Raw genomic sequence first — 26,982 nt, forward strand, 5'->3', positions numbered from 1 at the left:
AATTACAATGAGATGCTAGGCTAGGTGGGCATGATTTAGCGGTATAAAGTATAGATATAAATCAGTCAAAGAATTATGCAACAAAAAGCAAGGTAGGCAAAGCACAAACCCAGTCATTCTCTTTATGTTAAAACCAATGCTCCTTCAAAGGGCGGCTTACCTTCTTCTTTTCAGCCTCCTGCTGGTCTTTGACCATCTTCTTGAGCTTGTCGTTGGCAGCGGCGTTCTTCACCTCCAGCTCCTGGCTCTTGATCCTCAGGTCCCGACGGAGCTCCTCCACCTTTGGGGGGGAGACGGGAATCATTGTGAGACACAAAAAGGTAACTCCAAGATCCTTGCTGCAGGAAGTCGGGAAGGCCGACGTCGATTTATTGTCTATGTGCACTTTATGCCAAATATACCTTTGTGTGTTTTCCCTCTGAATTTATGTCTGACCTGTACACTTGTTCTCTTTTTTGTCCCTGTCTGGGTGTACTATGTCCATATTGTCAGTGTTATCTGAACACGTGTGTGGCTGCTATTGACTATGTATGTACTTTTATTGAGTATATGCACTTTATTTGTACAGTGTCCTTGGGTACCTTGAAAGGCACTTTTAATAATAATAATCAAATAAAATGTATTATTCTTTATTATTTTCTGTCCAATTCCACAGTATATAGTACTGGTGGTTCATTAAGGAAGGGGTGGGAGAGGGGAGAACTTTACCTGGTCCACAGTCTCCTTGATCTTGCGGAGGCCGACGTTGAGGTGCATCTGCTGCTCCTCCAGCTCGCTGCGCTTCTCGTTGAACAGGTTGGCGTAGTGGTTGATGAAGTCCAGGTAGTGGCGCGGCGTGATGGCCATGGTGCGCCCGCCGCGCTTCGCCAGGCGGTTATTAGCCTTAGTAAAGGAAATGACACGTTATGGAATGACTCAAAATGCTTTGTAGAACAAAACAATAGGATTGCAGTTTGGAATGTGTGCGTCTCGATGGCAAAAGTCTGTTCCCAAATCTAGATAGTAGGCAGGGGCGACAGCAGCTCAGGAAGAAGAGCGGGTTGACTGGTAACCGCAAGGTTGCTAATTCGATCCCCGGCTCCTTTTTGAGTGTCGGCGTGTCCCTGAGCAAGGCACCCAACACTAACTGCTCCCAGTGGTGTATCAATGTGTGCACGAATGGTTGAATGTCAGGAAATATTGTAAAGCGCTTTGGGTGGCCACTGGTTACAAAAAAGCACTTTATAAATGCAGTCCATTTAGTAGGCAACAGTGTTGTTTTATGTTTGTTTTAACAGCAAACGGAAAGCAATTACTCTGGTATCTCTTCTTGCGTGTTGACAGAGCCTACCTGGTGAAGGGTCGTGTGCACGAACACACAGCCGTTGACGATGGCTTCGCGGTGAGAGGGTGGCTGGGGCATCTTGTCGTAGATGATGGGCATGTAGTCCGGCACCTTCCAGGTGGGCTTCTCCAGGTCCATCTTGCTGGTGAACTCCTTGCCCACCTGGTACAGGGCCTCGGTGGACCAGTCTCCAAACCAGTTCAGCACGCATCTAAAAACAAGAGGAACGGACAGTGAGTGCGGGAACCATTAACCACGATATGTCTATAACAACCTGTGCTTCCTAAACTCCAACCTCCAACCTTGTAGGTTATGTTTTTTTAGTGACCCAGGTCCACTTTCTACTTGTTATCCTTGGCTACACATCCTTCCCTCTCCCTCGACTCTCTTTACGTCCTTTCCATGAGGGCACAAAAAGGCCGTAAATATATCTACATTCGGAAGTGGAGGCTAGTTTAACCGTTATATACATTTTATGCTGCTCATACCTCAGTAGGTCACTTTACTTTTGCTACTGTATTGCACTATAGCACAATTAATATTCAAACTGCACCTTAATTGCTCTTTTGCACCTCTATTTAGATCTCAGACTACATTTCATTGTCACTGTACTTTTAGTCTGCACAATGACAATAAAGTTGAATCAGAATCTGATCTATAGTCATTTAGGAGTGTAGCTGGGGTGTGTAGCTGGGGTGTGTAGCGGGGTGTGTAGCCGGGTGTGTACCTGTTGAAGAGGGCGGGGGAGGTGGCGGCCCGGTCCTTGAGCCCCTCTGAGGAGGGGTTCATGGTGAACACCACGTGCAGGTTCCTGATCACCTGGCTGGTGAACCACTTGTACAGCTCCTCGTGGGTGTCCAGCATGTGGCCCTCCTTCTGGGCGCCCTCCTTGCACTGGGTCATCAGCGTGGCGTACTCGTCGCCCTCGAACAGCCCGGGGACCTGGGGGACACAGGGACCAGGGAACACCGGGGTTATGGACCAGGGAATGGGTGTGTGAGGGAGGGTGGGGGTCAGAGGGCATTTAGTTTGAAATAGCACTTTTAATTTATTTTTAAAGAAGTAGAAGAATGAAGAGGATAAGTTAAGAGGAATAAATAGACAATATCTGACATGTTTTTGTTGTGGATAATGCCATTTTAAGGCTAATTGTTGCTTTGCAAAAGTAGCAATAGCCAATGCTAGGATCGATATCAGAAAATTCTGTAACTTCATTATTTATGATTAGGATAACGCAATCCTTCAAGTCTTTAATATCTACGTCACTAGCCACAGAACACTAAATTATTCTACACCAAGCATCAGGCAAACTTCTATTCAAACATTTTACAAGAGCACTTCAATACAGCCCTTAAGGCCTTTCACGCTCTCCGTGAGCACAGGGTAAGTATGGGAGAATACGAGTGCAAGAGCCATCATGTCACCTCTCCGTTGGCCAGAAGGGTGTTCATCCTCTCCAGGAAGCCGGAGTCCAGCACGTTGGACTCGTCCATGATGAAGGCGATCTTCTCGTTCTTGCAGCCCGAGCGCCGCAGCACCGTGCGCAGGTCCTCGTCAAAGTCCTCGCCCGTGTACTTCCTGTGCACCTACACACACACACACACACACACACACACACACACACACACCGCACGTTAATTAACAGAGCTTCAGACATAAAGGCCATTCATAATGCGCTAAATTAGGAAGGAATCCCATTTAATGTTAGCGGTAAAAGAAAACATGTAGCATTGCAGAAGGTTAATCACAACGTCTAAAAGGTTTGATTCTTAATAATTGATATATTGTGCAGTACAAACCTTGATCTGGTAGACGCTCAGGCCATTCATCCAGGCTACAAACCGGGACAGGGTGGTCTTTCCTGCTCCACTCACACCGATCAGCAGGAGATGACCCTGTGGCTGGCGGAAGATTCTGGAAAGGTCCAGGACGAAAAAAGGACAGTCAACTCCCAAGCAGAGAGGACTTTAAGAAGCGTATTGTAAAGCGCGGCCGAGCTGGGATGAGACGTACCGGTCGATACGGAGGACGTGGTCCAGCACCTCGTTGAACAGCACCAAGGGCACGTCCAGCTCCTCCTCGTAGAAGACCTTGAGACGGGCCTTCACGTAGTCCCGGAGCTCCTCCTGCTCCACGGGGATGTAGTCCTACAGGGGGGGAGGGACGCGGGTCAGGACGCAGACAATACTGGGACTTTCATTACTGTAGCGCAACACAACCTCACTTTATACTAATAGTTAGGATTCAACACTACCATAACAAAATAATCATGAGACCCATAAAGTGCTGCTCTAGACGTAGGGTCTTGGGTGATTTAATGATACTATGAAATGGTTAAAAGGACGCAGGAAAAAATTAAGCTCAACAGGTAAGCCAGTGCATCAATGATGCATATATTTTGCATCATTGATCTTGACCCTAATTATAATAGACCTATTATAGAGTCATCATAATAAGAGTGATTATAATTAGAGTGAAAGAGTTAGAGTAATAACAATACAGTTCCACACTACAGTAGTTATCCAGACAGTGAAAGGTTTGTTAAGGGGTGTACCTTGGAGAGCCAGTTGCTGTAGAGGATGGGTCGGTTGAGGGCCTTCTCCTTGTCGATGTTGGGGAAGTGCTTGAGCGCCACCATGTCGATGTTCTCGTCGGTCCATCGCCTCTCCTCATCCTCCACCAGTCTAGGAGACACAACGTGTTAAATGGAACAACCATGGAACATCTGATATAGTTCTGTCAATATCAAGTCATTTTTACATGTTTTTACAAGGGATTGGTCTTTTTCAGTTGACCAGGTAAATATAATTTTTATTTTATCAGGGTTCTTATCGGTAACGTTTCTTGCTGCTTAAGCATCCGAGTGTCTCATGGGATTAGACTAGTAACCACAGTTCCCCCACGCTCCCTCCTCACCGGTCCTGGAAGAGGCGCAGGGCCTCGTGGGCCCAGATGCGGATCAGGCCCTCCACAGGGAGGGTCTCCAGGGGCCTCAAGGCCTCGAAGATGCCCCTCACCCAGCGGGTCATCTCTCGGGGGGAGTAGATGTAGTGAGGCTGGGTGTCCTGGGTGAAGCGCTCCTACGGAAAGAAATGAAACGCATCGAGTCCTTTTCAACCGTCACTGTCTACTCTAGCTCCACTGGTAGAGGGCTGGGAAAAGTATTTACTTCTTACTTTACGAAATGACAAATAAAAAAACATTGCATATACTAAAGTACAATTGGGTCATAAGAAGGGCTGCTCGATTATGTTTTTTTTTTTTTTATCATAATCAAGATAATTTTGGTCAATATTGAAATCACGAATATTAAAATAATAATTTTTAGTTTGAAAATATTATGCATTTATTCAGCATTTCTCTCTAAATAAAACACATTGTCACTGAGAACTTAAGAGATTTTCCCTTAATCTTCAAAATATTCAAGTAGAGATTTTTCAAATCGGAAATTTGTAATCATAATCTTCCACCACTATGTTTTAGACTGTTGAAGGCCAGCCGGTCGTACCTGAGACATGGTGTAGAACTCCACCATGGCGGCGGTCAGGGGCTCGGCGAAGGTACGGAGTGACGGGATGAGGCGCAGCATGGCCCGGTTGAAGGTGCCGTAGATCTGGGTGAGGGAGGCGGGGCCTGGGTAGTCCACGTACACCACGGGGACGTGGCGCAGGAACCTGGTGGGCAGAGGGGGAAGACATTAACGGTGACACCAGTCATGAAGACGTCCCCATCACCCAGTAGAATTGTCCATCAAGAGTGATGGTGAATCTAAATTTCCATCGTTTTTTAGAAAAACGATGGAAGAAAATAAACCGCAACTGCAGTTTATTTCCTAAAATGACACGTCTTTTTCAAGCTCTACTGATGTGCTCTTGTACTGTGATGGTAACACGTCTTGATACTGGTACCTGTGTGTGAGGGGCTTTCTGCCAGGGTCCGTGGGGGGGTTGCAGGCTCCGACAAACTGGATTCTTTCCAGTTTGACCCAAGTCTGGTCAGAGGTACGATAGAACCCTCCATGCTCCACCATCTATGGAGAAAAGGAATAATTATTATTTAGTATAGTTTAGCTACTATGTTGAGATGCACCAACTCCTCCTTGTTATGGCCCTCGGTCCGGCTAAAAAACAAGGTTTAGAGACTAAGGCCCAATCCCATTTCTACCCCTTACCCCTTCAAAACAAGGGGGAGGGGTAAGAGGAAACGGTAAGGGGTAGTAATGGGATTGGGCCTTATAGTATTGCAGCACTTGATTTCTGCTCCACCTCAAGCCTCAGCTGTCCGATAAAAGAGTCTACAAAACGAAATATATGCGACTGTGGCTGCTGCCTGGTCATCAGTGCTCACCTGTCTGAGGAAGGAGATGACCCTCTGGGTGCCGTACTTGTCCATGTCGGGCAGATTGATCTCGTCGCAGAAGAGCACCAGCCACTTGCCCAGCTGGACGGGCGCGAGCACCACTCCGTTGGGGGTGCGCCGGTACTCGCAGTAGTGGTCGAAGGTCTTCAGCAGCAGCTCCGGGGTGGTGGCGCTGGAGAAGTTCAGACCCACAACCTGAGCGAGACAAACGGGGCGGGAAAGGGGGAGAAAGCGACAGAGAGAGAACGGACAAGAGACGAGGGGGGGAAAGAGAGGGAAAAGAGAGAAAATGGAGGGAGAATGAAGCAACACAAATGGGGAAAGAGGGAGATGGAAAAAGATATTAAGACAGACAAATCAATAGAAGACAGTAACCAAAAGGTCCATCACTAAATTGCTCTAGAGATGACCACATGTATTGTTCTTGTGTAGCATGTGAGCCAGGGCCTGGGACCCTAGAACCAGCCCTCCCCCCCTTCCCCAACCCTTCTCACCTCCATGTCAGGCAGGGCGCGGAGGGCGCTGAACAGGGTCATGGTCTTTCCGGAGCCGGGGGGTCCGCACAGCACCAGGGGCTTGTGCTCGGCCAGCCAGGTGTAGAGCAGGGCCTCGTGGCGCACCGTGTCCAGGGTGGGCACCACCACGTCGGGGGAGGCCACCTTGTGGGTCTCCACCTCGATCTGGGGGACCTTGCCCTGCCAGGACTGCCACTCCCCTGAGATGCACACCTAGAGAGGAGGCGGAAGGATGGGAGACGTTGGGTCTTTGGAAACTATTTTCCACAGATGTACATTTTCCACACATAATGGAAAATGTACACAAAATAACTTTTGATAGAAATAATGCTCTTTTAACTAGATTTCCTTGTTCCTATGACAATTCAGTACCAAGATCGCATTTTCAATATTTTCATGAAATGACTTAATCTTTAACGAAAACCAATACATTATATGTTCTTAGTGATAATGATAATCTTTTAAAAAACAATATAATTTTTTTACACAATATGGTTACACACAACGGAATAGATTATGTGAACGTACACAATAACTTGGGGCACAAAGACCACATTTACAGGGCGTTTCATGCGTACGGGTGTACCTCGTAGTCGATGATGGGCACGTTGGGGGCGGCGGGCAGGGGCACGGTGGTGATGCGGCGGATGTACTCGCCCAGCTCGCCCCTGATCTTCAGACGCCCGTCGCCAGAGAAGGACCAGAGCACGGCGTAGATCAGATACCTCTGTAGGGGGCAAGAGCAGAACAAAGACAACAGATCAGCTGGATGGTAAAGTCGGATCGGTATTGAAGATACAAATAAAAGGAATAAAGTTGTATAGAAAAAAAGTGGTAAAAATTACACTAACAGTTCACCTAATACTAGCTACACACTAGAGCAGGGGTTCTCAAAGTTTTGACAACTGAGGGCCAATTTAGGAACCCAAAATTTGACTGAGGGCCGCCAAAGGAAAAAAAATGTTGGCAGGAAACGCCGTCAGCATCCCAATGGTGAAAAAAAACATTGCACCCGCACCGTGGACCTCTGGGAGTGAGGTCAAGTGAGGTCTAAATCATGAAACTGAGGTTCACCCTTTCAAAGTAATGTACAGACGGATTGAAACTAAAAAATGTAAAAGGATTTAATTGAAAGCTAGAGAGAGTCGAATTTTCTCTTTATAATTTATTTATATTTGTTTAAATTAATATTGATTAAAAAAAAAAAAAAAAAAGTTTTTTTTTTTTTTTATAACTTACATAATTATGTATGTCATTGCGGGCCGCCAGGAATGATTCCGCGGGCCGCACTTTGAGAACCAATGCACTAGAGGATAATTAACCTGATTTTGTGCCCGATTTCCCCGTTTTGACTAAGCTCCGAGTTGTTGATGGTTCTCCTGATAATTTTTTGGTAGGTTATCCTGTGGCCTCACCGATTCGAGATCGCTCATCGACTAATGTGTACCCAGCATAATGCGCCCAACCAATTTACCTGCATGTATCTCTCCAGCTGCTCGTTGGGCATGGGGAAGTCGGGGTGGTTGTTGTTGTACAGGGCCACGTTGCGGCAGGCCTGGTGCAGCATGGAGAACAGGGAGCCCATGCAGCGCAGCCGCGTGAAGTCCATGATGTGCTCCATCTTGGAGGCGTGCTCCAGGGCCTTGATCACCATCCCCGTGGAGGTGAAGTAGGGCTGCAGGGCGGTCGCTGCGTCTCTTTGGATCTGGTGGACGGAGGGACACAGAAGTCAGAGGAGAATGGGTTGAATTAGTCAGGAAGGCCCAGATCATGAATCAGCCTTTCAAAGTCTCCTTCACCAAACTCAGCCGAGTTTGGTGAAGGAGACTTTGGTCAAGGTGGTTACGTGACGTTTGAGCATCATGATAATAATACGCCTTGTTTTCATTGGTGGACATTGGGGGTACAATGTCTCAACCACAAGGCAAGGACTGTGGGGTTCCTCAAGGGAGTATTTTTGGACCACTTTTCTTTCTTTTATATATAAATGACCTAGCAAATTAGCCAAGCCATTTCAGATTAAATCTACTGGTGACCTCATAAGTGGAAGTGTCCAACCAGATGTTTGATGGCATGTTTGATGGATGAGTTGACCTGATTAGCAAACTTCTTAAAGAGTTGGATGCCATCTTTCGATCCACGAGTAACTACATTATGAAACACGATGAGGAGTGATGCAATCCCAACCTGCAGCATGGGCGAGGCCGTCTCCTCCTCATCCTCTGTGCCCTTCCTCATGCGTCCCAAGTCATCCTCGCCCTCGTCCAATGGGATGCTGCGAAGGCGCGCCAGGAAGTGGTTGAAGACCATGTCGGTGCTGAGCACGTCCTCGCTGAACCACACCATGCCGCAGCGCGACACGGTGGCCAGCGTGGCGTACTTCAGGTCCTGCACCTCGAACATGATGCGCACCTGAGGGGAGAGAAGGAGGGAGGAGGTCAGTAGTGCCCAGTGTGGAGGTGGTCCCAGATCAGGCTAGACAAATGATTCCAGTACAATACAGCATTGCCCGACTACGGTGCAGTCAGGTCTTGTCCCATTACCAACAGGACAAATGTGACAAATCAGTCATCAGTTCACACCTACATGTAGTTGTGTAGATCGTTTGACGCCGAAATCGCGATCAAAATTCGATTAGTGGCACAGCCCTACGGTACGGTCAGTGTATGATCTGCGGTGCTCCTGAGCTTACGTTGGGGGGCAGACTGAGGCGCTCTCCGTTGGGCAGCGTCAGCAGCTTGTTGTCGTCCAGCACGGAGTTGAGGTTCTCCACCCACTCGGGGTCCACGTCGCCGTCAAAGATGATCCACTGGCGCTTCTGCAGCTCCCCGCGCACGTTGTCAATGATCCTGAAGGGAGAGGGGCGGTAGGGGTTTGGGGGTCACGAGTGGGGTCAGGCACCCAGGACAATCCTTCAAAGTACGACGATAGTTTGAAGTGCTTCAACTCAATACATGCCTTTTAAAATATAGTATAACCACGGCGAGTTATTGATGCTACAATAACAAATGTTTCTGTTGATGATGGAGGTGGCTCACTTTCTGAGGATGTGCGTGAACAGGCCGTCCGTCCACTCGCGGGTGTTGGGGTCCAAGGTGCCGTACAGGTGGTCCTTGCTGATGGCCTTGGGGTCGATGATGTGGGCGACCCCCTCCATGCCCTCCAGCCTCTCCAGGGCCTTGAGCAGCACCCTCCAGGCCATGGTCTTACCACTGCCCGAGGGCCCCACCATCATTAGGCCGTGGTTGATCTGGGTGATCTGGTACAGCTGCAACACCTGTGGAGGACGAAGGACGCGTCGATGAAGAGCCGGCAATGCATACGTACTGCTTTTCCTGAGCTTTCCTGAGCACCTATGGTCAATTATGTTTAGATTCATACACAAAGCTTATGTAGTCAGTCAGAATCAACACCCCCCGTCAACATTTAAATTCCCCATTTACATTACTTCACCATATTATATCACTATATTGAAGACTTTATATTGTGCAGTAGTCATCTCATTTACTTTTAATATCTTTTACAGTGTATTTTGCATCTTGTTCGGATTTTCTTTATAGCATAAACATGCCGCAACAAATGCATTGTATGTGAAAGCATAAATAGCAATAAAATGCATTATCTTCTCTTAATTATCCTTATTGTTTTACTACTTTTTTCGAAGATGGCGAGAAAAGCAAGATCCATACCTTCTCCACCCACATGGTGCCAACGTCGTCTCCGTCGCCGTAGGTGAGGTACATCTCCTGGCACACCTTCTTCAGCTCCTCCCTGAGGGCCGTCATCTCCCCCCGCATGTACTGCACCCCGGGGAACACGTCCGACAGCAGGCTGAAGAGCAGGGGGATGTCCTCCGCCACCAGCTTGGGCACCATGGTCTCACACACACTCTGGATCAGGATCTGGAGGGGGGAGGTGATGGGGACGGATCGTATGGAGACATTAAAAGGCAATGTAGCTACCGCTACAGCAACACATTAAAAACGGGACAAACTCATTATGTTCACGGTAAGATCTGAATTTAAAAAGAGATTGACGAGGACCTTTTTTAACCCATCTTGTAGCAACGCAAGTTTAAAGTACCAGTAGACCAGTTGTACAAATATGATGAACCCGGTATGAATCGGTATGATTCTACAGGTTTATTATGTGAAAGGGAAAGGGAACTGAGAACAATGGTGGTCATGCATATCAGTTTATAATGGGTTCTCTCCCTCTGAGCTTAAAAAGGAGAGTACAGGATATCCTATGTGATGAATGATACAACTGTACAAAAATGGAAAAAAGAATGTCCATCATCAGGATTACGTAGTTTTTCCATTCCCACTTTAAAGTGGAAACTTAATAAAAAGCCAGAAAAAAATTTTAAATCCATGAATGTTCCTACCTCCTGCTCAGGTAGGTTCTCTGCGATCTCGTTCTCGTCTACATTCTCTCCACGCTCCCGCTTCTCCTTCTTGATGCGCTGGATGCGCTCGCGCTTCACGTTACCGGCGCTGATCAGCACGCTCTTCAGGGCTCGCAGGCCGAAGTCGTAGTGACTCTGAGACGACAGTTGCTCATCGCACAGCCTGGAGAACAGAAGACAACAGAAGAGTCAGTGGGAGTCCAGGACACATTGGGATTGTACCAAATTAATCATTTGAACTCATCCTAACTTATAACCCTTATTCTTTAAGATTTAAACATCCATTTCTACCAAATAACCATTACCATGGATGTCAAAGGATGAAAATTAAACCGAAATTCTGACCAACCTGATAAAGAAATAAAATGAAGATAAAGATAAAAAATCAAAAAACATCAATAACAACGACGAGACGTACTTGAAGAAGGGCACGATCTTCTTGGCCAGAGTTTCTGCTGTGCGGAAGCCCTGGGAGTAGAGCATGACCTGGGCGATGAGCTGCCGGTCGGGCTTGGTCATGGCCAAGCTGCGGAACAGCTTCTTCAGGTTGTCGGGCAGGTTGGAGCGGCCGGCGTAGCCCGGGTTCATGGTGATGAAGATGGCCATGTCGGGGCTCACCTTCACCTGCTTGTTCAGCAGCTCAGTGGTGATTGGTGCACCTTAATAAATGTAGATACAAGAGGTAAGTTGGGGAAACTCGGCTGAGTTAATTATTTTAAATGACAAAAAAAAAAAGATGGATCAGTTAATTTCACTTTCATTTCAGCAAATTCATCGAAATAAATATTGTAGAGAATAGCCTTTCAAAAGATTTCAGGCCAAGAAAAAGTCCCAGAATGGATACATTAGGCAAAAATCAATCAGTTCTTATAGGGTTTATTTTGTCTGGTTCCCTGTAAAGTTTAACCTCTGAGATGATGCCTTTGTGCAGAGCTGACCGCATTAAGACATCCGCTTCAGACTGTTTACCTGAGGTTTTACTTTAAAAAGAGAAACACCCTCCTACAAGCAACTAGCATGCATCTTCCCATAAGCCCTCCTGCCTAGATCATCATGTCATAAGCAGGACAAGCTGTAGACGTACTTCTGTCCCTGTTGGGGTTGCTGTGCTCCCTGAGAGCCACCTGGATGTACTGGACCTGCTGGGACACGGCCGACAGCATCCTCTCCTCCAGACGATTGAACTCGTCGAAGCAGCCCCACGCGCCCACCTGGCACAGGCCCACGAAGATACGCCCCATGGCCTGCAGAGGAGAGAACCACACACACCACGTTAGCTAGAGCCACCACTTTAGCTTTGGGTTCCTTCGTTGGTCGAGAAAGGAACATTTTGCAATTATTAATTGCTTTATTATTAATTACTCAATTTATTAATGGAATATAGAGATTGGAATACAAACAAGTAAAACAAACAAAAATAATAACGGTAAAGCAAGGGCAAATGCATAAACTAAACGGTCCATATATAAATGCACACCATACGTACGCCTTTAAAAATAAATCTATTTTCGTGGATTAAAGAGGGTCTGTAATGCATTGCGGCGGGACTATAAACCAACAGCGCACCTGGAAGTCGAAGGTCTCGTCGCAGTTGAACACCAGGACAAAGCGTCCCAGCTGGTGGCCCAGAGCCTTCACAGACTCCGTCTTTCCTGTTCCAGCCGGACCTGAGAGGGGAGGGAGGGTGAATTTACTGTCTGTTAATAAACTCATTTCATTAATAATTAACGAGTCATCATTATTTGCGAGGCAAAAATAAGTGGATTTACATTATAACCAGACATACATAAAGTATGAAGCTATAACACACACACACACACACACACACACACACACACACACACACACACACACACACAAATTCCATTACAATATGCCAGTGTGTGAGCCAAGCATTGTACCCCAATCCTAACGTGAACCCCCAAACTTTTCCCCCCCAACCCCATCCGGGCTTACCGAAGGGGGACCCTCCGAGGCGGGCCTCCAGGGCCTGGGTCATGGTGAGGTAGCAGCGGTCCGTCAGCGGGGTCTGCACCAGCTTGTCCTGGACCCCCAGGTACTCGAAGCCGTAGTTGAACTTGGCGTTGGCCATCTGGATGGACAGCTGCTGCAGCACGTCCGTCTGCTTGGGGTCGAAGTAGAAGCGCATCTGGCTGAGCCACTCGAACGACTTGGGGTTGTCGATCTTGTTCTTGATCAGCCGCCGGGTCACGTCGCGCTGGTGCACCAGCTCTGTGATCTGAGGGTGAGAGGACATGGTCAGATTGTTAATAATCATCATCATCATCATCATCATCATTTCTATGGCGAAGACCTAAAGTTGAAAAGGCCTGGGTCATAATTAGCTATCTACAGTCGTGACTATATATTAATCATTAGAGAAGATGCATTATACCCTCAAAATGATCTGGATATGGGAAAAAAAAGGGACAACTTGTTTGTAAAGGGGAAGGTATACCTGCATGGTCGAGTACCATGCACTTTAAGAATCACTTATGGTAATACATTTTACCACATATCCCAGCCCTGTGTGAGTGAGTGAGTGAGTGAGTGAGTGAGTGAGTGAGTGAGTGAGTGAGTGAGTCCTAACCGTAGAGAACGAGAGAGAGAGGGAGCGAGAGCCCTAACCCTAGAGATCGAGAGTGAGTGAGAGAGAGAGAGATTCACGCACCAGGTGCTCCAGTTTCCTGCGGCGCAGCGGGGGCTGCTCCATCAGCACGGTGTCAGCCAGGACGTTCAGGGTGGCCTCCACGTACTGCTGCACGCCGTACATGGGGGACATGTCCCCGCCCGCCGCCACCGTGGTCAGCGCCGACTCGATGTTCTCCGACCAGGCGATCTGGGTGGAGAGCACCACCAGCTGGGCCTGGGGGAGGAGCGCGGGGGGACGAGGGAGGTTAATGGATGACATCGGTTATGCACCGTTTGTATTCTTCACATTTGGTCTTTTTTTTTTTTTTTTTATATTATTAAGTCTTTTTGTTTGCTTTGTTTTTTCTTCATGCCTTTTTCTACAATCGACTATGTATTGGTCCATTTATTTCACCATGGAATCACTATCTGCATCTTTATATACAATTAGCAATTTAAATTACAGAATATGATTGTTATTCTTACTATACCAGAGGATTCCCTCAGAGAGGTTATGAACTCTTCTTTGAGTTCCATATGCATCTCGCATAAGACCTCGTTCGTTTTCGGGGTCAGATCCAAAAGGAATCTCAAAGAGATCCATGGAGTCCTACTTCGCCTACTCTCCTAATGCACCCCACTCCCTCACATCCGACTCACCTGGTAGCGGTCGATCCAGTTGATGTACTGGGTGAGGTCCACGGAGTCGCCCTTGTTAAAGTCTGTCACCTCGGTGACCGACTCGGCCAGCAGCTTGGCGAGGGTCACCCTCATCTCCTTCTCCACCAGGGTGAGCCACTCGTTGATCTTGGGGTGCTTGGTGATGGAGACGGGCGTCTTGTAGTTGATCTCCTCGCCCTCGCGGGAGCAGATGCCGAGCACCTCTGTGCTGTCCTCGTTCAGCAGGATGCTGGAGACGCCCGCGAACATCTTCTTGAAGTGCTTCTGCAGCTTGGCCACGTTCTTGCTGTTGCCGATGATCTCCAGCAGGTCCTCGTCTCCCACAAAGTAGAACCTAGTGGCAGAGAGCAGGGTGAGATGCTGTCCGTTTCATTTGAGCCTAACTAGAAACGATTCTCACTATTGGAATACTCCTTCACACAATAAAATACATCAGAGGAGCATGCCCGACTCAACATAATCCCAAATTGGAACATCAACACAACAAAATACATCCATAAATAATATAATGACAATGAATGCCTGTAATGTCGTCGAGAGTGATGAGCAATTTCTTATTCTACCCTCATTTCAGTATTTCATTCATTATTGTCCTGTCACAATAATGAAGGATCCTTACATGTGTGCATTGCAGTTTATTGGAATAACAAATCAAAAATTCTAGACTTATTTTAAAAAACCATCTTTACCGGGGGAAGGAGGAGCGCTCTCTCTCCAGGTACTCTCCCAGGGCCTTCTGGATTTTGCCCAGGAGGTCCGCGAGCCTCTCAAGGGACCTCTGCACCCCCTGGATGTTCAGCACGTCCATGATCAGGGGAGACTTGGTCACCTTCTTCATCAGGGTCAGGAACTCTGTGCTGATGCTGGGAGGGACAGAGACAAAGAGAGACACCAGAGGGGGGGAATATTAGCCATGGTTTGCTGGTGGTGCAATACCTACTCCAGACCAGATACAAGACTTTATTAATCCCAGAAGGGAAATGTTGACCAAATCCTTCAATTTAATATTTAGTCATTTAGTGGTTGCTTCTTTCCAAAGATGGCATCTCGCTCTAGGATGCCTACAGGTAGACATTTCCACTTTTTCCACAGTCAAACAAAGACTGTCCTTGCCGAAGTATTGCCATCTCTGACTTACTTCTGGAACCTCTGGGTCTCGACCGGCAGCAGGTGTTTGATGTCCGCGCTGCCGGTGAAGATGCCCTCCAGGTAGACCCAGCGGCGCTGCACGTCGATCCAGACGTCAAACAGAGCCATGATGCGGTTCAGCTTGTCCTCCCAGCTGAGCGCGTCCTCCTCAAACACCTGGGAGGTGGAGGGGGGGGAAGAAGGAAAGTGGAAATGACCATGTGGCTATTGTACGACTGCGTCTGGGGGGGGGGGCTCGCTTAATACGGTAGTGCTATGAGTGAGGACCGATATGTGGGATATAGCTTAGGACAAATTGGGAAGATCGATAACAAATTAATGTAATTACATATATATGGATGCCTTGGCAGTTTAATTTAAACGTTATGATTGAAATCTGAAAAGGGGAATATTTTCTTGATAAGCAATATACCCAAGAAAAATTGTTCTCATGTTTGCGACATTGTATTATAAATGTATACATGACTTTACTGATATATATGGACGGCATGAAAACGTCCTCTATATACATACAATATGAAGGCTGCTGCACTTACCTTGTAGTACGGGGACAGCTTCATGGCGGAGACGCTGTTGATGTGCTCCTTGACCCTGTTGAAGAGGTCGTCCCAGCCTCGGATCAGGCGGCACTTGTTCTGGTAGTTGATCAGGTCCAGCTCGTACGCGTTCCACACCTCCCGGATCTGGACGGAGACATTCAGGGCAATGTAACGTCGCATTGGCTTTGGTCTGCGTGACGTTGGAGCCATCGACCCCGCCCATGTCCGCGTGGCCTTGCTCGGACCACTATGCGTGCGAACAGCCCGCAAAGTATGCACAGCAAGCGCATACCCAAGATAAAATAAATGGTTGCATGTTTCGACAGCCAAATTGCGTCCTGGCCAGAAATCTCGCAATTGCTTGGAACAGATGAAATTGATTTTTATGATCTTTCTAAATGCCTTTCCCCAAAAAAAGTTCTGAAAATGGAAAAAATAAAAAAAACGATCCTAATTGTGTAATTGGAACCTGGATCAAATAAATGACAGCCAATTCAACCATAAATAGACGCAATTGAAACAAGATAATCAAAACACGCAGATAAAAATAATAAAACAGATAAATTAGACACAAATCTTGCACAAATTTTAAGAGAATCCCACTGGTGCAGTTAACGTTGTGTTCACCTGCTTGAGGAACTCCTCCAGAGCCATCTCTCCCTGGGCCACCAGCATGACATCCTTCACCACCATCTCGTTCTTCTGCAGGTCCACGTCCCAGACCTGACCCAGGGTCAGCTCCGACGGCACCCAGTTCACGTGCAGGCGCTTCATCAGCGTCTTCCAGTGGCGTTCCTTCAGCGCCTCGGACTTCAGCTCGATCACCAACATGTTGACCTGGTGAAAGATTTGAAAAACATCCGTTAGGGCTGCTCGATTATCGGAAGAAATGTCATAGTCACGATTATTCTATATATAAATATATATTGAAATCATGATTATTCAAATGATTATTTTTGAATTGGAAAACAGGATGCATTTATTCAGCCTCTCTCCAAAAAAAAGATTGTAACTGAGAACTTAAAAAAATATATACAAATATGCATCCTATATATGTTTCTATAAAACATGAAATAAAAAATTAAATAAAAATGTTTCTTCTCGATTATTTTAGTTTGGAGATTGTTTGACCCGCAATTCAATTTTGATTGATTGCACAGCCCCAATGTCTGATGAAAAACCCATCTTCACTCTCGGCATTAATCTGCAGATATTTTGAGAGAATTTTGTAGTAAAGGCGTTATGGCTGACCTTCATGTAGCCCTTCAACAGCCTCTGGACGTATTCGTAGGAGGCGTACTGGCGCAGACGCGCCGGGAAGTTCTTCAGCTGGTTCAGAAGAGCGTCCAGACTCTGACGCAGCTTTGGACGACGACACACAACAAAACATTTAGATAACAGTCATCTAGAATCAGCTCACATCACATGAACCTACGCGTATCTGAGAGGGGCACATGAGAGTCCGATTCCGCCACATGATTCTGACGTATGCAGTTCTTCCGTTACCTTGCGTGGCTGGACAGACACCCACGGCTGCTCCTTCATCTGGTCGATCTGCTCCCAGACCTTGGAGAGCTCTGACCACACTCCCTTCAGGTCCTGCAGCTCCTCCAGTGCCACCTAGGGACCAGACGCACCATGTAGTCAGTACGAGACCTTCAGGAGGAGATGTTAATGTAGTCTACAGCGGTGTCCGGAAACGCCACACAACAATTCCATTAAAAACTGGTTGGGAAAGGTATTACGTTAGAAAGAAACAAGTCTTGCCTCAAGACTAGTGACTACCAGACCGCAACTGCTGGTATGAGACGTGACAAGTTACTGAACCGTCTCATTTTAATCAATGGGACATTGTTCTAGACCCCATGCCTACCTACAATCCCACCTAAAATAAAATAATCCATTTTTGGGATATACACCATATAGGGGGATGACATTAAGATTTGGCCAAAAAGCGACTACGGTAGTTTGTAAGAATCGAGTGCCTTGTGTGTCGTCCCTTCATGTGGGTCCTTGAGCGGGCCTTTGTTTACCTGCACCCTCTCCTCGCTGCCGCTGAGCAGCCCGGCGTCGGTGAGCTCCAGGGCCTCCTTGGCGCGGGCACACTTCTCCCGGTCGTCCTTCAGGCGGCCGAACTTGCCCTCGTAGATGGTGAGGGACTGGAGAGCCTCCTCCGGACGCAGGCTCCCCTGAAAGCAGATAATAGACATCATCAACACTTTGAAAGAAACCCGCTTTAAAATCGAGGTGATGCTCGAAAATTCCCATTTTCTAATCTCGGAGTCTAATCTGGGAGAGTTTCCCTTTAACGTTCAGAAGGCTACGGTTCATATAATGTCTTGTTGGCCTGGGAAGACATTTGAGACTGGGAAATGTAAGGGCTGCTTACAGCCACTGGTTTGGCCTTCTCCCAGTCCGTGAGCAGGTCGGTGGTGCGGCCCTCCACGGCGCGGTCCTCCTGGACGATCTTCATCTGCAGGTTGGCCACCTGCTGCTGGATGGCGGTGTCCTTGCGCTTCATGATGTCGCTGAAGGCCCCCCACTCGCCCTCGATGTTGTCAATGTAGAGCCAAGAGGGCGGGAACTGGAAGCGCTGCTTCTCCAGCAGACGCTGCCCGTTGCGGAACAACTGGGAGGCGGAACAGATTCAGACCATTAGGGGATCAGAGGGAAACGTGGATGAGTGGATCATTTTGAGATCAGAATTAAATCAAAGAGTAGGTCGTGTTTAGAAATAGTATAAATTATGAAGTACTTACATCCACATTCTTCTCAAATTGTTTGATCTTGCGCTTGAGGGTCTGGACGAAGGTGATGAAGGTGACAGCGTCCGAGGTGCTGGCGGTGTCCACAGAGTGTTGTTCCAGTTCCAGGCGAGACTGCAGAAGGGAAGCAATAATAAACATGACAGATTAACATAAATAAAATCAAAAATCATATTACTATTTCGAATCACATCTTAAGCAATGCAATTAAGATGCTTAAAAAAAGGGGGGGGGGGGAGGGAACTGTACCTTGGAGATCTGGGAGTGGAAGTCCGCCATGTTCTGACCCAGCATCTGACCAAACTTGCTCAGGACCTCCTTGTGCCAGGAGTCGTACTTCAGGTTCACCTTGGATTGGACCTAAGAGACAGGGAAATGCACGAAAGCAAGTATTGTACAAAGAACAGGGTAAAAAATAAATAAAAGAATTGATCCATCTATAATATCTATATATTAATAGTGAATAATCCACTGTATTCTCATTGAATCTTCTTTTGTTTGAGTTGCACTGTTCCATTGCTGCTGCATCACCTGAATTTGCCTTCCAGGTCTAATAAAGTGTCATCCTATCACCAATGATATTGTTTCACTTTGCTCAAACATTTGGCTTTAATTTGCCATCTCAACATAACCCAGGGGCGGCCTTACCTTGCCATAGTCGATGATGACGGGACCGAACTCCTTCCGGGTCTCGGCGTTGTCGAAGGTGCCGCGGGCCTTGCGGATCTGGACCAGCAGGGCCTGCCACTTGGTCAGGTCTTCACCCAGGCGGTTGTAGATGTTCTCTGCCTGCATGTCCCACAAGCACTGGTACTGCAGCCAGACCTGTTGGCGGGGATGAGGAGAAAGGGATTAGTAGGAGGACACAAAGCATACGTTAATAAAAAATATATAGAAACAAATAAACAACTCGTGCTGCACATCCTAGTTCCATAAATGTATGAAACCCAATGAGCGGTGGTGGCCCTACTTTCTTCAGCGGTTCCTACCTTGACGTACTGCTCCACCTCGCCCACGTTGTCCTCCACAGAGTTGTAGGCCTCCTCCAGGGCCGCAGGGCCGTCGGGCATCCGGGTCAGGGCGTTACGGTAGAACTTCTCCTCCTCCGACAGCTCGTAGTGAACCCCCACCTGGGGAGCAGCGCCAGAGGCAGTGTCAGAAACTACAGCACACGTCGGAAGACTCGCATTAGGCCTGGTTCTGCGTTTAATAGGATGGGTGGTGAGAAAGATGTCAAGCAGCGCTGTTGCAAGTGATCTCATTGGAAACAAGGGCCACCTCATTTCCAGACAGCCGGCTAAAAAGGCAGCCTGTACACTTTGCAAAGTCGGAATGAAAGTGCACCACCGCACTAGTGCCACTAAAGATAAGAACATGAAAAAAAAAAAAAAGAACACGTACACCATAATGGATGACAGGGATCACCAGAATAACTTATTGATATTATTAGTAGGAAGAGATATTTAATGTAGGAAGAGAAGGTGCAAATAGAAATTTGATTTAGAGGCACTGGTGGTAATAAGAAAATAGACCAACTATGCAATTACAACATTTGACAATTATTATATAAGTAAATTAATTATTCTTAAAGATTGTTTGACATCATCTTACTGAGAAGGCTATTTACAGTGCGGCTGTTTTCTTCCATCTCGGACACCGTGCCCGTCTAAAGGCCCAAAGAAAACGCTGTGGGTACCTGGTATCTCTGGCTCTGGATGCGGGGTAGGGAAAGGATGACCATCTTCCAGGAGAACATCTCCTGGTACAGCTTGTAGCGACAGTCCTCGATGGGCGGGTTCAGGTAGATCACCTGGTTGGTGATCCTCAGCTCATGGACCACGTTCTGAAACACAAAGCCATCGGTCAGCGGAGCTCGGAGCGGGCGGAACGGCAACAGGCCTGACAAGCTCTCTCCAGCAGTCTCCAAATTGAACGCCTACCAGCCAATGGTTGAGATTATACACTTTTCAAGTACGAACAGTTCAGGGATAAATATTAAAACAATTAATTGGCCGATAGAAAAGAAATGTACATTTTTGCAGGTAAAAAGACAAAATTCTAATGGGAAAATTCAGACTTTGGTCTCTAGTTTAGTTTTATATTTAGGGAATGACATTTTATCAAACAAGACATTAGCCAAGGCATGGTAAGTTTCTTATGTAGCCCCTTTCATACACATAGTGCTTTACATAGGCAGGAAAACACAATCCTAAATCACATTTTTAAAGGAAATTCAAAAAAAAAAAAAAAGACATCGCCTTAAGGAGAACCACAGAGAACCATGTAGCCTACCTTGATCTTGGGCTCTCCTCCAGGCTTGTGTCCAGCCTGTGGGGCTTCAGTGTCCATGTCCACATCAGCCCGGTCCTCCATCTGGCCCCGGAGGACCTGGGTCCAGGCCCGGAGACCGGCCTGCAGACGCACTCCAAGGATCCGCTCGATCTGAAGGGACAGGAGGTTTTACTTTCAAATCGACACTTTCTCCCCAAAGAGACTGTGTGAACTTTTGCTTCCAATCCATTGCCACCAAGACATGCCGGGGGCTCACCTCGATGTCCAGCTTGTTGACCCAGATGGGCAGGTTGGAGTAGGAGTGCAGGTTGAGGTCGTCCACCGCCTTCTGGACGCGGTTGAGGATCTCGGAGAACATCTTGTTCTCAAACATGCAGGTGTCCAGCGAGCGCACCTCTAGGTCGATCTTCTCCTCGATCAGCAGGAGGTCGTCCACCTGGTGGGGAAGTGATGAGGAAACAAAGGCTTTGGAGTACGGCCCGGAAAGGAACGACTAGCTCTTCAACCGTGAGACAGAGTATATATATTACCCAAGTTAAGAAGCTTTTATCAAAGCATTTCTCATGGAAACAATGTCAACTAAATCTAACCTGGTAACATTGTAATCTCTCATGCCCCCTCCCCACCCACCTTCTCCTGGAAGTTGAAGACGGTCTCGGCCAGCCTCTGGACGTAGGGGTCCAGCTTGTAGGACTCCCAGACCAGCGCGATCCCCTCCGTGACAAGCGCCTGCACCTCCTTCTTCAGGCCCGCCACCAGCAGAGAGATGGACGAGCGCTCCTCCACCTTCTCGCACGTGCGCTCGTAGGTGCGCACGCTCTCGATCAGGGAGATGGCGAAGGGGTAGAGCTGGTTGGCCTGGTGGGCCTTGTTGACGATGGCGAGCGGCACGCGGAAGCTCAGCCACTTGAGGTTGCGCACCTCCTTGGACAGGGTGATGATCTCCGGGAGGAAGTTGACCTTGAGCTTCAGCATGTTGCCGGTGCGGCCGCGCGCACGGCTGCTCTCGATGGTGAAGATGCGTCCCGACACGCCCAGGTTGCGCTGCTGAACCTGGTTAGGCCGAAGAGACGTGGGGTTTGTTTTGGTTCAAAGGGCAGCTTCATGGTCAATTCCAAATACAAATAGAGGAATCGAAATTGCGTTGGTCTCTGACCCACGGTGCAATAAGTACAAAAGGATAACATTTGGTAAAATGACTAAAATAAGTTAATGTTGATACAAGGTAGAAAGACAAAAGGCTTAATGTTTGACTAAATAATAAATGTATACAAATACAAATAACTAGTATAATATATAGGATCAGCAAATGGCAATAAGGTGTTGACTGCATGTCACGGATATGGGAAGCTATCGCAACGTTTCAACAACTTAAATGAAGGGCAATGATTTTAGTCCTCAAAAATGTTTTAAACAGGAAAGAAATAGTAAATTCCTTGAGCGTCAGACCCATACCTTGCGAGCCCAGTCGTCAAAGATCTCCTGGGTGTTGAGCTTGGCCCTGAAGCTGTCTCCGTCCTGCTTGAGCTTCAGCCCCTCCACGTGGTTCTCCCAGCCCTTGCCCAGCACGTCCTCCACCCGCTTCATGTACGCCGTGAGCTGCCGGTCGATCTGCTTGGCCCAGATGATGGAGCCGGACACGGGCGGCAGGTCGCGGACGTGGCTCATCTTGCAGGCCTGGCTCTGGGGGTACTGCACCTTGAACTTGTCGTGCAGCGACTCGATGTCGTCCTTGACGCGCTGGATCAGCTGCGTCTGGTACTCGCGGATGGCGCCGCGGATGTGCGGCCGCACGAACAGCGCGTTGAAGCGCGAGAAGATGCGGAACATCTCGTTGGCGTTCTTGGCCGTGCCCAGCTGGTCGCGCAGGCGCGCGGTGATGCGGGTCTCCACGCGGTCGATGCGCTCGTCGTAGCGCTTCATGGCCGCCTCCCACGCCTCCATGCCCTCCTTGGACACGTCCAGGCCGTCCACCTCCTTGACGTTCTCGTAGGCCAGGTTGACCTCCTCGATGGCGTTGGCGTCGGCCGCGTCGAACAGCACCTCGGCCACCTTGATGTCCTGGGGCTCCGCCACCTCTCCGGGGGCGTGCTGCGGCGCGGCAGAGATCTGGAAACCGCACGGGATCATCCTTAATGTTTTATGTCCGTGTGCTGTTTTCCCCTTTCAATCTTAAGGACCATAGTGGAAACACGCCTTTGGGCTTTTTTGTGTTTTTAAACCTTTTGAACACTTGTGGTTGATTGTTGCTTAATAAGGTTTTCAATCAAAACAAATATCGGAAATTTGGTAGACACAGCAGGTGAGCAAATTATCACCGAAACATGCTTCTGTGGCCATTGTTTTAAATGTACAACAGCTGTATTTTATTCACTCATGTTGGGGTTCATGCCGACTCATGGGGTCGTCTTAGCTCAGGAGGTAGAGCGGTTGTCTTGTAACCGAAAGGTTGCTATTTCGATCCCCAGCTCCTCCTAGCTGAGTGTTGGTGTGTCCCTGAGCAAGACACTTTACCCTGCTCCTGCTCCTGACGAGCTGGCTGTCGCCTTGCATGGTTGACTCTGCCGTCGGTGTGTCAATGTGTGTATTAACCGATTCTAACTCTAATTGTAATTGTAATGTTAACGGTTTTATTTGCCCTATTATGTCTTTTAGTTAGGAAGGTTTCAAATCATCTTGATTAGGGATGTTTGCTCTACTTTGTATTTTAATAGTTGTTATTGTACGTGTCAAAGCTCTTTGTGAACTGCATGTTTAGTAGTTGTATCATTACCTGGGGCCTGAGGACTCGAACGATCACGGCCCGCAGCTGCTCGTGCTGCCTCCTGAAGCGCCTCATGTGGTCCAGGCGGGACTGCAGCTTCCTATGAGCGGGGCTCAGACGCCACACCATCTTGAGGTTCTCCTCGCGCTTCCTCTTCACGATGTCCCTGAGGAGGACCTGCAGCTTCTCGTACTCGTCCTCCCAGGTCTGGAACACCTCGAAGCACGCCACCATCACCTAGCCAGACGCAAAAGACATCGCAGCGGGTGAGTACGGGAACCACAGACACTTTTGTGCATAGGATTGGAAAAGCCTTGAGGAAAGCAGAGCAAGCCTACAGTCGGGTAATATGATACAAGGAAAAATAGGAGACAAATAATGAATGTAACACTGGTTATTGGTATTGAATTAAAAACAATATTTTCCCATTTAAAATAAACAGGGAAAGCCCGTGGATGCCAAGACTTTAAAAAGAGAGCATCTTCTAGTTGTTCTCTACGGGAAGAAACAAAACCACACCCACCTTTTCAAACTCCTCGTAGGCCACGTGCATGAGCTTCCTGGTGCCCAGCACCTTGAGCAGCTGGGAGCTGAGGTCGCGGGAGATGGCCTCCACCAGGCGCAGGGCCCTCTGGATGGGGTACTTGGTGTTCCTGATCTTCTTGAGGTGGGTGAAGATGGCCATCAGAGCCTGGCGGATCTTGTCCAGCTCGGTGGCCGACAGGAGGTCGTTGAGGGGGAAGTCCTTCATCAGGGGGTTGTAGTCATTGACCGTCTCCACAGCCTGCTTCAGGCCTGTTGCCAACAAACAGAAAGTTAGGATTTTGTATTTACATTTTTGGAATATAACAGATATAAAAATAACATATAAAGATAGGTGGGAAATTAAACAAATTTACATTTTTTGATTAAAAAACATGTAAAAATAACAAAGATTGGGGGGGAAACTAAAGATAATGATAGAAAATAAGACATTTCTTTCTAAAAAGTTGAAATGTATATATTGAAGGCGTCTCACCGGTGTCAGTGTCGAAGCTGACGGTGGCGTGGAAGCGTTTGCCGTGCTTCAGGATGTCCAGGGTGAGCAGCACCTCGGGGCTCTCCCTCTTCTCCTGGATCCGGTTCAGGGCCCGCTCCAGGTTCAGCCAGAAGCTGATCTCCTGCAGCGCCGTGCCCGACGCGGGGTCGCGGTCCAGCTTGGTCACCTTTGCACGACATGGAGGAGATAAATAAATAAATGTAATCACCAACAACCAATGGAATATTTGGAATGCCTTTAAAGCAAGCACGGATATCAAAGTCCCTAAAACGGTCGTGTTTGTACGTTTGTCAAGTGAATGCATCAACGACGGGATTTGTATTAGTCTAATCAATAGTTTAAATTCCATACCATGACTCTCAAAAACATTGCTTAATCATTAAAAATATCGCCTTACATGGGCTGTTTCATTTTTCTTATCTTGAATGCTCTTATGTCAAAAGCTAAACGAATGATCACATATGAACCCTATAAAAGAATCTTAGCTTGCTGAGATGTCTAACGTATTTGGCAATTGTTGACCAGATACCTAACAACACCTCACCTTCTGAATCTCCCTGATCCAGCGGTTGACCCCAGACTGCAGCTGGTTCAGGAAGGTGGGGTCCTCCACCTTGTCCCCAAAGTCAGTGACCTTGGGCTTCTCGCTACGCTCATAGCACTGCTTGGCGATGTTGGTGATGATGGGGTGGATCAGGAGGCTGATCTCTGGGATCTCAATGTTCTGCTGAAGGTGGAGCAGGCCCATTTCCAGCTCGGCGATCTTCTTCTCCACGGATGGCGCCATTTTGTCCCCATCCCTGGTAATTTATACGAGAATATTATACCAAACATATGCTGTCAAACTAAATGCCATTGTCGCGTTGGGAAATTATTGGAATAAATGATAATTAAAAAGGGGAACAATGAAGTCTCTCAGGCCTTAGGGCCAAGTCCTGTACTAATTATAAAGGTTTTTCTTTATACTTGGTAATGTTACATGTATAACAAGAACACTGCTGAGCGGAACATTATTTTGCAAGTCATGGCACTGGGATAATTCTAAATGGTTCTGTTGAAGATCTATCATTCTACCACTAGGGGTATTATATCTTGCCGAGTCATTCTGGGAAAGATTGCAAAGCAAGGCACTGGATTTCAAGCTGGGATGGAAATGAAAGCTGGACTATGTTTAAGGCATGTTGAGAAAATGGCAGCATAAAAGGAAAAATAGAAATTCCCTGCCGTAACAATTAGGGCATTGTCATTGTCAACAGCATCGGTAGATATTCAAGGGTGGAATTACAGCCACCACCACTCCTGCCAATTTCTGACTACCACCATGGCAACTTGGAAATCCAATTCTCAGTCTCACCTGTCCGCCTTGCCGGACTCCCGGATGTAGGACTTGAAGAACGGAGCGACAGCATTGCTGATGAATGAGTGAAGAGTCTCATAGGGGGAGTCCTCGCTCAGGGTCAGCACGCGCACCTGGGTGGAGATGGGCTTGTCCGCATCGACCATACCCGCCCTCTTGATGAAGGCCAGGCTGGGCAGAAGAAAGCAAGTCTAGGCGTTAGCAATATGGTTCAAATATCAAGGGCATCAATATCAGCACAGAACATCCCGTCTGGTATCAATACAGTATCATCTAAATCGTGACTTTCTATTCCCACCCGGGACATATGCAATCCATGCTAAGAAATGTATGCACTGATGGTATAGCAAAACACTATGGATCGTATTTAAAATCATCGGCTACCTGTTGGACTTGATCCCATAGTGGATATCGATGCTGATGTTGTACGCAATGGACTCCTTTTCCTCCTCTCCTTCATCTCCGACATCCTCTGTGTAACAAAGGAGTGACATGACAGGTATGATATTAGAAAGACTGGACCATGTGAAACCCTAAAATTCATTGAATGTCGAAAAAACAACCACAGATATTTATAATAAATTTATTGCATGATTGTTATAGGCTATGCTATAATTACAGGCTGTGATTCAGCAATAATGCCTTTTCGGTCGGTCTATCGGATGAATTTTATTATCCAGCACCGCACCCTCCCTTGCAAGTGAGGTCACCGGTTTGAACACCGCAGTGCTGGAGGTTCCGTAAAGTCAGTGCAAAGCACCCAACATAATCAGCAGTTTGTCATGTGAATGAGGGCGGGACTCGATCACAACATCGGACAGTGCTTAAACATTGTTCGTTAGTAGATCCCGATTTGGCAACGAAAAATAGATGTTGATAGAAGCTCGATCACGCAAGTGCCTGGAGCTGTCAAGGGCTAGGCTAGCTACATAATAATACCAATGTTGACCAAATACAGCCATATACAAATATAATATATCGTCCAGTGTATTTCAAATTGCCAAGTGTATACGGTTATTGCCCCAATGTGTCTTGTTATCTTTATTACAGTATAAATCACCACGCCCATAGCAATTCATTGTAATGCTACAGTCTGTAGTTGGGATGCCTAAATTGCACCATGGTGTTGTTGGCTCGTTTTAACCCGGCATTTCCACAC

At 47.4% G+C, this 26,982-nt stretch overlaps 1 protein-coding gene across 2 annotated transcripts in view; it reads right to left on the reverse strand.

Annotated features, from left to right (window-relative positions):
- The window catches only part of dync1h1 (dynein, cytoplasmic 1, heavy chain 1), a 41,951-nt gene that overhangs the window by 14,434 nt on the left and 535 nt on the right, over positions 1 to 26,982 (reverse strand). For both annotated transcript variants that reach the window (XM_060052736.1, XM_060052735.1), the window contains exons 2-50: positions 26,208 to 26,295; positions 25,821 to 25,994; positions 25,011 to 25,266; positions 24,446 to 24,632; positions 23,951 to 24,222; positions 23,437 to 23,664; positions 22,119 to 22,772; positions 21,294 to 21,716; positions 20,920 to 21,099; positions 20,664 to 20,813; positions 20,068 to 20,214; positions 19,361 to 19,501; positions 19,020 to 19,196; positions 18,621 to 18,731; positions 18,366 to 18,485; positions 17,996 to 18,235; positions 17,640 to 17,795; positions 17,113 to 17,226; positions 16,858 to 16,968; positions 16,234 to 16,443; positions 15,604 to 15,750; positions 15,057 to 15,223; positions 14,608 to 14,781; positions 13,898 to 14,252; positions 13,278 to 13,472; positions 12,563 to 12,845; positions 12,173 to 12,273; positions 11,691 to 11,850; positions 11,025 to 11,265; positions 10,586 to 10,769; positions 9,888 to 10,100; positions 9,237 to 9,475; positions 8,891 to 9,047; positions 8,386 to 8,610; positions 7,673 to 7,903; positions 6,785 to 6,925; positions 6,178 to 6,411; positions 5,672 to 5,878; positions 5,233 to 5,354; positions 4,833 to 4,998; positions 4,241 to 4,404; positions 3,879 to 4,008; positions 3,338 to 3,471; positions 3,124 to 3,238; positions 2,749 to 2,910; positions 2,052 to 2,266; positions 1,331 to 1,535; positions 709 to 882; positions 161 to 280 (exon numbers count right to left, since the gene is read on the reverse strand). In XM_060052736.1, coding sequence (XP_059908719.1) covers positions 161 to 280; positions 709 to 882; positions 1,331 to 1,535; positions 2,052 to 2,266; positions 2,749 to 2,910; positions 3,124 to 3,238; positions 3,338 to 3,471; positions 3,879 to 4,008; positions 4,241 to 4,404; positions 4,833 to 4,998; positions 5,233 to 5,354; positions 5,672 to 5,878; positions 6,178 to 6,411; positions 6,785 to 6,925; positions 7,673 to 7,903; positions 8,386 to 8,610; positions 8,891 to 9,047; positions 9,237 to 9,475; positions 9,888 to 10,100; positions 10,586 to 10,769; positions 11,025 to 11,265; positions 11,691 to 11,850; positions 12,173 to 12,273; positions 12,563 to 12,845; positions 13,278 to 13,472; positions 13,898 to 14,252; positions 14,608 to 14,781; positions 15,057 to 15,223; positions 15,604 to 15,750; positions 16,234 to 16,443; positions 16,858 to 16,968; positions 17,113 to 17,226; positions 17,640 to 17,795; positions 17,996 to 18,235; positions 18,366 to 18,485; positions 18,621 to 18,731; positions 19,020 to 19,196; positions 19,361 to 19,501; positions 20,068 to 20,214; positions 20,664 to 20,813; positions 20,920 to 21,099; positions 21,294 to 21,716; positions 22,119 to 22,772; positions 23,437 to 23,664; positions 23,951 to 24,222; positions 24,446 to 24,632; positions 25,011 to 25,266; positions 25,821 to 25,994; positions 26,208 to 26,295 — 9,500 coding nt within the window. The remainder of the gene's footprint in view (positions 1 to 160; positions 281 to 708; positions 883 to 1,330; positions 1,536 to 2,051; positions 2,267 to 2,748; positions 2,911 to 3,123; positions 3,239 to 3,337; positions 3,472 to 3,878; positions 4,009 to 4,240; positions 4,405 to 4,832; positions 4,999 to 5,232; positions 5,355 to 5,671; positions 5,879 to 6,177; positions 6,412 to 6,784; positions 6,926 to 7,672; positions 7,904 to 8,385; positions 8,611 to 8,890; positions 9,048 to 9,236; positions 9,476 to 9,887; positions 10,101 to 10,585; positions 10,770 to 11,024; positions 11,266 to 11,690; positions 11,851 to 12,172; positions 12,274 to 12,562; positions 12,846 to 13,277; positions 13,473 to 13,897; positions 14,253 to 14,607; positions 14,782 to 15,056; positions 15,224 to 15,603; positions 15,751 to 16,233; positions 16,444 to 16,857; positions 16,969 to 17,112; positions 17,227 to 17,639; positions 17,796 to 17,995; positions 18,236 to 18,365; positions 18,486 to 18,620; positions 18,732 to 19,019; positions 19,197 to 19,360; positions 19,502 to 20,067; positions 20,215 to 20,663; positions 20,814 to 20,919; positions 21,100 to 21,293; positions 21,717 to 22,118; positions 22,773 to 23,436; positions 23,665 to 23,950; positions 24,223 to 24,445; positions 24,633 to 25,010; positions 25,267 to 25,820; positions 25,995 to 26,207; positions 26,296 to 26,982) is intronic.

Source organism: Gadus macrocephalus, chromosome 5 (genome assembly GCF_031168955.1).
Source record: "Gadus macrocephalus chromosome 5, ASM3116895v1".
In the NCBI taxonomy this organism is placed as follows: domain Eukaryota; kingdom Metazoa; phylum Chordata; class Actinopteri; order Gadiformes; family Gadidae; genus Gadus; species Gadus macrocephalus.